The sequence below is a fragment of the Thermobia domestica genome, chromosome 12, assembly GCF_964235325.1.
Source record: "Thermobia domestica chromosome 12, izTheDome1.hap1.1, whole genome shotgun sequence".
NCBI lineage: Eukaryota > Metazoa > Arthropoda > Insecta > Zygentoma > Lepismatidae > Thermobia > Thermobia domestica.
In genome coordinates, this window is record NC_137465.1 from 104597047 (window position 1) to 104611221 (window position 14175).

Consider the following 14175-nt stretch of genomic DNA (forward strand, 5'->3'; position numbering starts at 1 on the left):
CATTTAACATGATTCGAGGTATGCCCAGAAGGAATTCAATAGCTCCAAGGGGCTCCCTGGTCACACTCTGAAATAATCACTGCTTGAAAAATGAAATATCTGAGTTTAGTACCACACAATTATGCTCCAAGGCTGAGGGAGATGGTAGTGAATGAAACAAACAAATGATGGTAAAATCTTGGCGATATGAAAAGCGGGAGGTAATGTAAGATCTTCGAGAAAACCCGTGCACATAGTTTTCATCCTCAACGAAACCAGCTTGGCGCGAACCAGGACCGAAGCTGGCACCATACAGCCTAGTCAGATCTACGTTAATGAGTTCAAATTTTAAAGCCGATCAAGAATCGAACCCGGAGCCTCTTACATCACGCTCGCTAACAACTAGAGCAGAGCTGGGACTGTAGGGGTGAAATACAAGGACCTGATCCCTATTAATTGTCAGGTTTGCTCGAGACGAGACGAGAAGACAGAGCCAATAGAAACACGTACTTCTGGAGACGAAATATCACTTTAACGACATATTTCAAGATGAGACAGTCTCAAATCTTGCCTCGAGCGCATCCCTAGTAGTGGTATTAATGATGCAAACCGTAGTTAGAGTATATTTAGTGATGAATAGACCACGACTCTGGAATTATGTTTACGAAACTTTTTTCCAAGATATCTTCCTGCAATTTAGTTCACGTCTTGTTGTCATTCGTAGACGTTCACCCTGACTGGCGCTAAGTCCTGGACAAGATTTATTTTTTGTTTATTTTATTGGTATTAAAGGTATGGACAGTATTGAGATAAAAAAAATGATACGTCAGGTGAGGATTCTAACATGGACGCTTCTCAGTTGCAGCAAGTGGCCAATAATGGCAGAACATTTATTATTATTATTATTATTATTATTATTATTATTATTATTATTATTATTATTATTATTATTATTATTATTATTTTATTGAGTACTATATGTTCACGAAGTTGTTCCTTGTTTATTAGAAACACTGTATTCACTGTATATGTTGTTTCTTGAAGATCGAAGTCGACCTTTTGTGAGCTCTCATATGGGCAGTGATGATTTCAGATTTGCTACGGAGAGATTTCAATACATTGGAGGTGAAAAGTACTACTGCGAAAAAACTGGGAATCCCCATTCAGCACGATATAAGGTATGCCGCTGGGGAAATTTCGTAGTTCCGGAAGCCATTCCCTGGGCCACACCTTGAAATCATTACTGCATAGAGCGCAAGTGACCGCAAGTTCTTGTTTTGCTGCGGATCTCCTATTGATTTTCCTTGTCAAGTTAGAAATTTTATAGAAAGCATCTTTACTGAAATATTTTTGCACAAAAAATATGCTAAAACAGAGAAATACAATAAAAGAACACTTGCATCCGTAGAAGAACGAAACTAATAGAAAGGTAGAAATCAAATGACATATTCGTTCATGCTTCACTCAGACTATATTCCCTTTAACATGCTGACCTTTAATATAAGATATTTGGAAACAAATTGTAAATAGAAAATTACTTTTCAGAAAGGGGGGGGGAGGATAAGGACGTCATATAAACCAGCCAACAGGAAATTACGTGTAGCACCAGCAGCTACAAAACCTTTTCCTGTCATCTCAAATGTATTTAAAATCTTTACAATATCAAGCAATTAGATTCTGATTACGTTCTTCTACAAAGACAATTCTTCTCAGAGTATAAACACCTCATCCAGTTCCTTGCCAGGTGGTAAAGTGCCAAGGACCGACGAGACGTTACCACGTTGGATAGAAACGGATATGCGCTGTATTAGATAGGATGTGGAGCGAACTTCGCCGGAAACACAAGAAATGCGTCTTCCTACCTCCCTAATGAATTCTAGACTTCTTGCACCCCAAGCACCACTTGTTTCAATAGCGATTGGAGTGAGAAATTATTATTAACTGGTTTTGTTTTGTTTAAACAATTACAAAAGAAAGGATTTCGATAGGTTTATACGAGAAACTGAAAAAAAATATTAATAATATCTAAAATGTTACTTGCCATTTTGCTTTTCAATATATATACAGGGTGGGCCATTTTAATCAATCCACGGAAATATCTGAAAAATGATAAAACATGGAAGAAATGTTTGAAGTACACGTTATATATTGCTAAGGGGGAAAACCAATTCCGCCAAAAGTACCCCTCCCTGCCCCCCGTAAATGGGGGTAACGGGGGGTAACTTTGAAATGTCAAATGGGAACATGGGTCGAGTAATACCTCGTTCGAAAGATCTTGAAAAACTAAGTAACGCTGTACCAAAAGATGTTTCATATGGAGCACTAGTTTCAAAATGGCCGCCATGATATGGTTCGGAAACTCCAGTACCCGTAGTATGAAAAGCATGGAAGGTAAATGAATGGAACAAAATTGAAATACGTAAATATCATAGGGCATATCGAATGGTGTGGTCCCTGTGATCCCAGTGGCATCCCTGAAGGGGTCTTGGGGGCTAACTTCAAAATTTCAAATAGTAACATGAGTCGAGTGGTACCTCGTTCGATAAGTCTTGCAAAATCAAACATCTTGCAGGAGAAAACGATTGAGGTGAAATGGCAGTGTTCTCAAAAGGCCGCCGAAACAGTATCAGTGTCAGAGAAAAGTTTTAGTACCCATAGTATGAAAGCGATTGGAGATAAATCAACAGAAGAAAACCTGGAGTAGGTAACGGACGTAAGGCACATCGAAAGGTGTTGTCGGGGTGACTCCAAGGGCCAACTGAAAGGTATCTGGGGCCAACTTGAAAATTTCAAATAGCAACTTGAAGCGAGTAACATCACGTTACATAGACAAATGAATATCAAACAGCTTCTGTAAGAATATTTTCGACATGAGACACCGCTTTCAAAATGGTCGCCAAGACATGGTGACTATGTCTAAGAAAACGTCTAGTACCCATAGTATGAATACGGTTAGAGATAAATGAAAATAACGAAAATTAAATAGGAAAACCATGGAGGCGTTCCATGGCTCGAGAATGATACAACAGATAAAAATGTGAGAGAAAATTGCCATAATGTATAGAGAGAAATCCAAGTCCTGCAAAGTAATCTCTCTTTGCGCTCTGTATGTGAGTGGGGTGGAAAGTAACTGTGAAAGTTCAAATGAGAACTCTACTTTAATTCGAAAATTAAGGCTACGCTACAAATAGGTATGGTGTGGTTGAAACATTTGTTTGTAAGAATGACGCTGTAGTGACTTAAAAAGGTGAAATTTTATTTGAATGGTAACGCATATCTGTATGGCTGACTATGATTTGATGCGAAAACAGAAGGAACGTTGTACGAAAGAAGTTGTGGAATAATGCAGTTGCTGGAACTTACAAACGTGTGAATTTGCTAATCTCGGTCGCCACAGAAACTTTTATGCAATGCGTGCTGGTTACTCGGAAAGCATTTCGGGGATATACGTACACACTGTTTCGTCCGTCAACCTCACAATATGACATGAGTGCTAATAGTTAATCAAAATGTAATGTGACCATCCGCATTAAACTCAGTGCACCAATTCTCTATCCATGAAGTCTGCCTTCCAAACAGCACTGGGTAGGTCAAGCGTACGCCCGAACCGTTGTACGGTCGGACATTGAAATTTTGAAGTTAGCCCCCAAGACCTTTTCAGGGAGGCCGCTGGGATCACAGGGATCACATCATTCGATATGCTCTATGATATTTACGTATTTCAATTTTGTTCCATTCATTTACCTTCCATGGTTTTCATACTACGGGTACTGGAGTTTCCGAAATATATCATGGCGGCCATTTTGAAACTGGTGCTCCATATGAAACATATTTGGCACAGCGTTACTTAGTTTTCCAAGACCTTTTGAACGAGGTATTACTCGACCCATGTTCCCATTTGACCATTCAAAGTTACCCCCCGTTACCCCCATTTACGGGGGGCGAGGAGGGGTACTTTTGGCGGAATTGGTTTTCTCCCTTATTTCTTCTATGTTTTATCATTTTTCAGATATTTCCGTGGATTGATTAAAATGTCCCACCCTATATATATATATATATATATATAGCTTAATCGATACAGAGTTTTTACAAGTTTTGGCGTTCGTTGGAGTGTATAATCAATTTGTAGGGTGGATTAAACGAAAGTTCAAAGTTCATGATAGTTATTCATTTATTTACTTATTCGTTTTAATGATTTTTTCGGAGCAATGTTCGAATAATAATATTTAAAGAAAATAAGGAAATTTTAGAAATATTTCAAATAAAATTGCACAAATACCTTAATTTCAAAACAATTTATCGCATCTATAATACCCTCTAACTTCAACGATAAGGAAGTCCTAAAATAGATCTATGGTATTAAACCTCGTTGTATGTGGCGAAATAACTATTTAAGGTGCCTTCCATTTCAACTCAGGCAAAAAAAAAAAAAAATAATAATAATAATAATAATAAAAATAAAAATAATAATAATAATAATAAAATAAAATAAAATTGTACCATCACCATCTCAGATATTGTTGAAACTTTTTTTATAGCAACTAGACGTGTTTTTAAGAGACCCATATTTTTTTTGTTTTGTCGAAAAAAATTTTCCCGCCAAGTAATGGGCCATCAAAGACGGGGAGTACAATTTATGAATTGTAAAAGACATGGAAAATGGTCAACTTCGGAGCCCCACCATTCAGCTATGGAGACAGGTAGAGCTATAATTCTTGTTGTGGTATGTACATAGGAATATAAATAAACTATATTTTATTGTAGTTCGGTTTGCGCATGCGTACCTTTTTGTACATAAATTAACAAATGAACGTCAATTTATCTGAAAAGTCGAAGTTTGCGAATTTTTTTCGAGCACTTCCAGTTCGAATTTTAAAATTCTGTTTTCACGGTTGGTAAGACCTAGTTACCCGCTTTCCGAAACAAATTTTGTATCGCTTCTGTGTGCAACCGTTTTGTCGCAAAAAATTCGAGAAATTGTAAAATTCTCAAAAATTGCCATTTTTGGGCGCCATTTTCTCGAAAACACCATCTTTTAAAATTCTGAGATTTTGTCAGATGGTTCAACTTTACATGAATAATAAACACACCAAATACCATTCTCGACCAATGCTTCATGAATTAACTACAGCCTTTTGAAGTTAGCGAAGTTTCGTTAACTTTGATGTCACAGTTAGCAACACTGGAAGCAATAAAAATGCAATGATTTGATGATGTTTGTGGTTCACATTAATTAAATGAAGAATAAAAGGTTTTCCTGACTGGTTTTTTATTATTTTGATCAAAAAAGCTCTCTGGAATAGTAAAATGAGCCTCCCCCTTACTCGTCCGTTTTCTTAAACCGAAGTAATCTGAAATGGAAATTACGATTACGAAACACAAATTTTAAGTTCACTTACTTAAAATGGTCTTTGGAAGCAAAATTTCACTGATTTTTTTTTCCACATGGACCAATCATTTGCTTGCTTGGTGTCTTCTTCGCTAATAGCAGTAGTACACTCACAACTCGTCCAGAGGTGGATCCAAGGAGTCGATCGCCCTCCCAGAAGAAACTTTGTTATTTTATATATAAATAAAACCCATTCCAGAGTTTGGAGCTCTTAAAAGTAGCTCTAAGTAGCAGTATTACACCCCCCCAGAAGTTCGTTCTGGATCCGCCCCTGCGTAACACATTGTCGATAATCACAAAACACTTATTTTCACTTCTCTTATGCTCTTCTGGAAACCTGTACCCTGCTGAAAGTCCATGTGGAAGCATAAACAGCACTTCAACTGTACGTAATTCATGATTTATTCATAATTCTGCTACGCACCACTGGTTATCCTAAGTATAGCAAGGGCGCCGATCCTGGGGGGAACCGGACCTCCCAAAGCTGATGTGGGCCCCATATTGTATTTATGAATATACAATATTTGGCATAATTTGAATGCAATTTGTCTTAAAATCCTCATATATATACCTTCTGCATCTGAATTCCCTCCCTCCCCCCCAATCTACAGAGAAATCCGCGCCTTTGCGCATATGTATGTAACAAAAGTTCCTTTTTGCAGACTTCTTAAATCTACACTTTGAATTGCAGAAGCTCGATTTTGGGGGAAGCATGAAGTTAGTTTATGGTGACCCGTTACTGCCATAAAAACTTCGCCATTTTCCGAAAGCCAAAGGTGACTTCGTTGAATACCAGTTACCGGTCGCATACTTTCCCATTCTTGCTTTTTTTTTCTTACTTCCGGAAGTTGTCGAATTAAGTTCCAGGCAACAAAACGAGAGTAATACCCGGAGTTTGAACTTGCACTATACTCACGAATTCTGCGGTTTTAATACTGTGTATCTGTTTTTGCCTAAGGTTATGCCGCGTTACCACATCCTTTACAATCCCCCCCCCCCCCAATACTGTCGCAGAGACCTAAGCATGGCCGGTTTCACTGCAAAACCACTGCTTTATCGGACCTGTCTGCATCTCGAACATCTGAAAGTGGGATGCAGCACCATCATAAATCACTGACACGGTTTGGGAAATTGTAGACATTTATTTCCACGTATTCGAACTTTTTTCTATAACCTATATTTTCGCTTTTCTTCGAGTATTTTTAGAATCTTGTCTATGGCTATGAGTACATGAGCCGAATCGTGTGTTTTGTCGTCGCTTATTACAAAATGTCAGTTGTTCCATATTCCGGTGATATAACTGAATTTCACTTTGCAGAATAACAGTCCAGTTTTCAGCGAAGTCCACATGAAGTAAAATTAGAATTTGTATCTTGAAATTTTATACGATGCTTTTCGGTAGCAATTAATTCTCTTTAAATTTTCTTGATGTAGTCATGAATTACAATTCTTACAGTTAAACCAGCAATGTACGATACGAGAACGGAAAGTGGCACAGTTTTTTTATTTTATTTTATTTTTTTTTTTTAAACGAGATCATTGTTTTCCTATATGGCGTACGTAACACTTTCATTTTCAGCAGGATCAAAGACTCCACACTTATTCCTTTCATTCCAGGACATTCACTACATTCTTGAAGAAGACAGCTGTCATTTTCAGTGGATCATACTACTAAAGGAAATAGGTCACTCATGACAGCTTCAATACAGGTTGCACCTTTGATTTGTTGCAACGCAGTAGTAGATAACTTAAAATTTGCAAAATAAACACACACACACACTTCCATAGCAGGTTGCGGACTGACCCACTTTAGTCGAATACTATAAAATTCCGAGTGACCCATTCTTATGCTGAGATTGTTCTGTTTAAAAGAAAGTCCGTAAATTTCTTTGATGGAACGCGTAAGGAATTGTTTCGATTTTTTAAAAACTTTTTTTCCTTTTTCGATCTCTGTAATGACATCGCACTTAATTGAGACTTTGTCTGGATCATTCCAAGTCATCACTGAGGTAATAGTTCAGGCTTTTTATAGATCATCAGAATTTATTGGGTGGCCATTTTAAGTAAACTTAAAATTTGTGTGTTTCGTAATCGTAATTTCCATTTCAGATTACTTCGGTTTAAGAAAACGGACGAGTAAGGGGGAGGCTCATTTTACTATTCCAGAGAGCTTTTTTGATCAAAATAATAAAAAACCAGTCAGGAAAACCTTTTATTCTTCATTTAATTAATGTGAACCACAAACATCATCAAATCATTGCATTTTTATTGCTTCCAGTGTTGCTAACTGTGACATCAAAGTTAACGAAACTTCGCTAACTTCAAAAGGCTGTAGTTAATTCATGAAGCATTGGTCGAGAATGGTATTTGGTGTGTTTATTATTCATGTAAAGTTGAACCATCTGACAAAATCTCAGAATTTTAAAAGATGGTGTTTTCGAGAAAATGGCGCCCAAAAATGGCAATTTTTGAGAATTTTACAATTTCTCGAATTTTTTGCGACAAAACGGTTGCACACAGAAGCGATACAAAATTTGTTTCGGAAAGCGGGTAACTAGGTCTTACCAACCGTGAAAACAGAATTTTAAAATTCGAACTGGAAGTGCTCGAAAAAAATTCGCAAACTTCGACTTTTCAGATAAATTGACGTTCATTTGTTAATTTATGTTCAAAAAGGTACGCATGCGCAAACCGAACTACAATAAAATATAGTTTATTTATATCCCTATGTACATACCACAACAAGAATTATAGCTCTACCTGTCTCCATAGCTGAATGGTGGGGCTCCGAAGTTGACCATTTTCCATGTCTTTTACAATTCATAAATTGTACTCCCCGTCTTTGATGGCCCATTACTTGGCGGGAAAATTTTTTTCGACAAAACAAAAAAATATGGGTCTCTTAAAAACACGTCTAGTTGCTATAAAAAAAGTTTCAACAATATCTGAGATGGTGATGGTACATGCTCTGCCTGAATTGAGATGGAAGGCACCTTAAGTGAAACAGGATTGGGCTGGATAGGCGCTCTAGTTCATAAATACCTAGGTATTAAAACATTCAGACTCAAGTAGCACTAATTGACTCTGGAATGTCTTTTTTCACTTTAGTTTGATATTAAGTTTTTCTATGTAGTGACAGTGCAACCTACTTTCAACTTTATACACGAATTGGGTTTTATAACTTTGAGGAAGGGGTTGCTAAACGTTGAGGCCGTCTTGCACTGCAGCGACAGTAGACTTATCCCAGCTACTGCTTCCGTGATGTATTTTTCATAAGTTCAAGTTAAATAAATTAATCTGAAAGTCATTTTAGATATCAGTTTGCCCGTAGTTGCAATGTAAAAATGTAAGTTATAGCTGTATTGGTAAAAGTTTTATTGCAAGGTGATTGATCAGGCGTAAAACCGAGAGTTGAGAAGGTCAAGGACAATAAACAGGAAATTACTGTATATTTCTGAGTATTGGTAGGTCAAGGAACATTTTGTTTCCTTAAATCTCGTATGTCCATGGTTATGAGATTTCAGTACCATGCCTGCTGAGAGCAACGGAGAGAGGGTATCAGAAAGCGCAAATGAGAAAGAATGACATAATTCTCTCAAATGTTCTGCACTGCCATAGCCTTCTATATGGTATATAGAAGGCTGTGGCACTGCACATGAATTCTTGCTTCAGACCAAGATGCATTTCGTCTAAACCTTGCACGGTATACTTTAGGATAAAAGAGTTTTCTTTGGAATTCCAACAGTCCTCTGAATCCTTCACTGCTTACGTATCTTCGCGACACGTGATAGAGATTATGACTCGTCTTTGTTGCTTCAATTCCTTTTTTCCAGAACCTTGTTTTGTCAGTTTTCTCCTCATATTTGTTGGCTGTCGCTAGTCACTATACAATCGGAACAGAAGTACACCTACAAAGAAGACTGACAACTGACATGCTTCGTCTAGCCGAAAATTGTGGGAGTAAATATGAATAGTGGCTGGGGAAGGTCAACAATGTCCAGAAAGATTTAACGGAAGAACGAATTTATCGCAGACATTGTAATGTATATGTTTGACCTCTCACAGGATGTCTAAAAATTTTCTAAACGCTATAGTCTAGAACTCAGAATTTTCCGTTAAGCGTTTGTTTTGCTTTCCGTTGTCCGCATAACATAGTTTCTGCTTAATGAAGGAACTTTTACGTGTTTTTACTCCAAACTTCATGGGAACGTGAAATATTTCCGTTTTTAGTAGTAACAGAAACCATTTTGTTTTGGTAATTAATTACTATATAGTAATGATACCGTTAAGTTAGAAAGTCCTGGGAATAACCTATACAATAATAACGTTAACGTTATTGATACATACTATATTTCAGTCAATCTTTTCTTAACGTTATTCAGTGGTAACAGAGAAAGTATTTCGTTCTTCTAATTCGTCACTATATAGTTATCCGAAAAGTATAGTAAATTATTATTTCATAACAAATGTAAAAGTTATAAATGGTACATAACGGAAAAATTAACAATATATTGCTATGCTTGGCTGAATTTCCATCTTTTTCGTTATTTTAACGTTTAGTTAAATTAATAAGGCTTGAGTATAACCTATAAAGTAATAAAGTTATTACAATATACCCTATACCTGTCAATCTTTTTATAAGGTTATTTAGCGATAACAGAAAGTAGATTGATCCTGTAATTCGTTACTCTATAGTTATCTGATAAGTAGAGCCCGGAACTTTGGCAAAATGCCTTTCTTTTAAAGATGCCTGTATCTGTATTTTTTTAAAGGAAAAATTCATTTTGTGTTCTTGTGAGCCTGTAGTGAAGTTTTTTATTTTGCCTATTTTGCCTTTTAATAGTTTCAACAACTTTTGGATGTGTAAATGCCTTTTTTTTTTTTTTTTTTTTTTGCAATTTTAGATACAAAAATTTCAAATTATAAATGCCCATTCTCAATTAGGAGTGTCATTTTTTCATTGAAATATCTCCGTAGTATGATATCATGTTCAACAATAACATTGACTTCAGGTTCAGGTTGATTAACAAAACGCTAGCTTAGATGAAAGTCGGCGAACTTTGGGATTGTAACAATTAATGCTAACAAAGGCGGTAGCGTGCTATCAGAAATAATATCTGCGCTTGCAACAAAGAGCGGCGATTTCCTTTAAGTTATTGTTCGCGGGGTCATTTTTTCCCCAGTCGACATCAAAAGAAACTGGACCTTCTGTAAAAAAAAAAAAAAAAAAAAAAAAAAAAAAAAAAAAAAAAGTTCAATCAACGAAGCATTCGAAGCAATATTCTTTATTCTAGATTCGAACGCACAAAAGGCCTCATCATGCCAAAATTTAACATACCGTTGAGCAGTAAGTTACAAGGATATGTCCGTGAATTTGGCGCAGACCCGTTTACTACCGATGGCGCAGTTTTGTTGTGCAAAGTATGTGGCAAAGCAATTAATCACGACAAGAAATACTTTGTATCTCAGCATCTAAATACTGCTAAATATAAAGATGCTGCTTTGAAAATGACGGGACAGAAGAAATTGTCCTTGATTTCAACAGCTATTTGTTCATCAAATAGACAATCACAATTTTCTTTTGACCTATGCAAGGTTTTCATGGCAGCGGGAATACCTTTCTCGAAGATGGAAAACAAGAAACTAAAGAATTTTCTGGAAAAATACACGGAGGAAGTTGTACTGTCAGAATCTACTCTAAGGAAAACATATTTAAATGCTTGCTATGAACAGACTCTGAAAAAGATTCGTGACGAAGTTTGTGGGAAAAAGATTTGGATTTCGATAGATGAGACGACAGATGCTACAGGAAGATACCTAGCCAACTTCATCATTGGACCCATGGAAACATCCTCATCCTTGTCATTTCTTCTGACTGTAGAAGGGCTCGAAAAGGCTAATGGCTCATCAATAGCTCAGTTATTCACAAATTCGCTTGTTCTGAACTGGCCAGAAGGAACACAACACAATGATGTCCTCCTTTTCATTACAGATGCTGCTCTGTACATGAAGAAAGCTGCGCGGGCATTGAAAGTGCTGTTCCCCAACATGATTCATATCACATGTTTAGTTCATGGCATACATAGAATCGCTGAAAAGATAAGAATGATGTATCCTAAAGTAGACAAGCTAATTTCAAACACACACACACACACAAAAAAAAAATCTGAAATCTCCTTCCCGATGTCGGATTTTTAAGGAAGTAGCGCCCGAGCTTCCTCTTCCTCCACAGCCGATTATCACGTGGTGGGGGACCTGGATTTCAGCTGCAGTGTACTATGCAAGCAACCTGGAAACGATTCGTGCTGTGATGGAACAATTATCAGAAGAGGATGCTGCTTCAATTTCCGTGGTGAAAAACCTTTTGTGCTGTTCAGATCTCAGCTGTGATCTTACATTCATTTCAGTGCATTATGGTAAGTTGCCAGAGACGATTACGATTTAGAGAAAAGAGGTGGAACCCTTCCAACATCCTTACAGATCTTTCAGGAAACAGTTGACCAGCTAGGAAAAGTGCCGGGGGAAAAGGGACTTGCTGTTTATGAAAAGTGGAAACGTGTTGTGGCAACTAACGAGGACTTTCAAAAAATGTTGAAAATTCGTGATGTTCTTAACGGTGAAAAGTGTGTTGATTTTGAAATGAGTCCATCTACAATAGCTTCAGTTTGTACGCCCCAGTTACTTCAGTTGAAGTGGAAAGATCATATTATATTGTAAAAACTGTTCTTTCTGACAGGCGATTAAGTACGAGTATGACTGTTGATAACTTAAAGAAGCATCTTGTAGTCATGTGCAACCAGCATACACTGTAAGTAACATTTTGTACACATATTCATATAACAAGAAAAATATCATGTAATGTTTGAGTATTAGAAAGTAACAACTTCTGTTTTTACCTTTTAGTGCCTATTTGTCAAATTTTAAATTCCATTTTGCTTGCCTATTTTACACAAAATAAATGCCTAACCTTCCGGGCTCTACTGATAAGTATAGTAACATGTAGCAAATATGTAAAGTTACAATTGGTACATAAAAAAAATTAACAAATGTATTGCTATATTTGGCTGTACTTCCATCTTTTTCGTTATTTTAACGTTAAGTTAAATCAGCAAGCCATGGGAATAACCTATAAAGTAATAACGTTATTACAATATTCTATGTCTCTCAATCTCTTCATAAGGTTATTTAATGATAACAGAAAGTAGTTGCTCCTTTAAGACGTTACCATTATAGTTATCTGATAAGTATAGTAACATTAGTGTTTCGTAACAAATATATGAAGTTACAATTGGCACATAACGCATTGTGTTAACAAATATATTACGTTACTTCCGTCTATTTCGTTATGTTACAGTTATGTTAAGTTAGTACCCTGCTTAGAGAACGAGTACCAGTTCCATGTTTACAGCTTTGCCCAAAAGAACGAAAGTCACATGACCAGCTTTTTAAAAATCATGTGGTAGGAGGGGTCACTATCACCTAATACAGTAACCAGTGGTATTATTCCTTTCATTTGGAAGTATTTGACTACGGTACGCACTTCAGTTTTCTCTATTTTTACAATTCAGATGCGAAACAGAGAACACAACTAGTATCAATGACGTTGCCGGGTACTTTGGCATACACACTTGTTAAGATTTAGAGTACATAGAAGCACAGTATTTTGTTCAAATCCATGTATATCAGGGTCAATAATTGCTGGACATAACTCGTATAGTATAGTATATCTAGGTTATTGTTTAAAAAAAAGAGCCACTGTTGTGTTGTTGAGAATGAAATATCAAAGAAGGGTGTACAAAATATATTTTTGATACATGATATAATCACATTGTTAATATTTATAAGGTAATTTTGCGTAGAAGGTTTCTATTACAATTTGTAATTTTTCTTTGTGCATAGTAGGCTATCTATATAGATCATTATTTGACCGAGACGGGTCCTTAGACCTGATATTATTCTATCAGGTTAATAGAATAATATGATATTTTTTGCCAATTAGACTTTTTGTAAACGAAAATATAATTTTATGGAAACTTTATTACTGCATGATTTTAAGTAAAATTGGTCTGTAACGACGTTTAAAACGAACAAAAAGGATGTTTTTACTCTTTCAGTTATGCACATTTCTACTTTGCATTGATTGGCGTGGGGTTACATGCGTTTTTAAGCAGGATGCTTACAATGAAGCCATTATTTTCAAGTCATTGTTATTGTGACGTTTCTCTATAAACACTATTCAACTTTCAATCTTTCTCATGTATTTAATTGTAAATGTCTTTGCTATCATGTTCCATCATTCGGTTCTATCACATGAAATGATAATTAGTAATCCACTATTAACAAAATTGCAACTATATAGAGTTTCAAGTCACTATTACAGAGAAAAGATCAAGAAGTCCTTGTGTGCAGTCCCTGTAAATCCGCTTACAGTTGCCACCAGATTCTCCATTTAATTCTGCATTAAGAAACTCCTGAGGTAAATCTTCATTTACTTTCTGTGTAGTTGAAGGCCTGAAAAATGAATGACATAATGTTTATTTATTTAATTTAGTTATTTCTTGCAACATGGTTATTTATATACTAGATATGCCAATTTAATTCCCGGGGTGGATTAGGCGTAGCACTATGGTTGTGCAGAATGGCGCGTTCTGACACTTCTGGAAAAGCGCTCGAAAAAGTCAAAGGCCGACTGACTCGAAAGTTCCTAGCTCAGAAATTCTTTTCGAAACTTGAGCAACTACACTATTGTCCTAACTTAGTACCATGCAATTTTGTCTAAATTCAATGGTATTCCGAACGTCCAGTGC

The 14175-nt window shown here is 36.3% G+C and overlaps 1 protein-coding gene across 1 annotated transcript in view; it reads right to left on the minus strand.

Annotated features, from left to right (window-relative positions):
• Positions 1–13229: 13229 nt before the first annotated feature.
• Positions 13230–14175, minus strand: part of LOC145665766 (uncharacterized) — a 30362-nt gene continuing 29416 nt past the window's right edge. Inside the window, exon 4 of the mRNA XM_081732893.1 lies at positions 13230–13879. Coding sequence (XP_081589019.1) covers positions 13732–13879 — 148 coding nt within the window. The 3' untranslated portion in view covers positions 13230–13731. The remainder of the gene's footprint in view (positions 13880–14175) is intronic.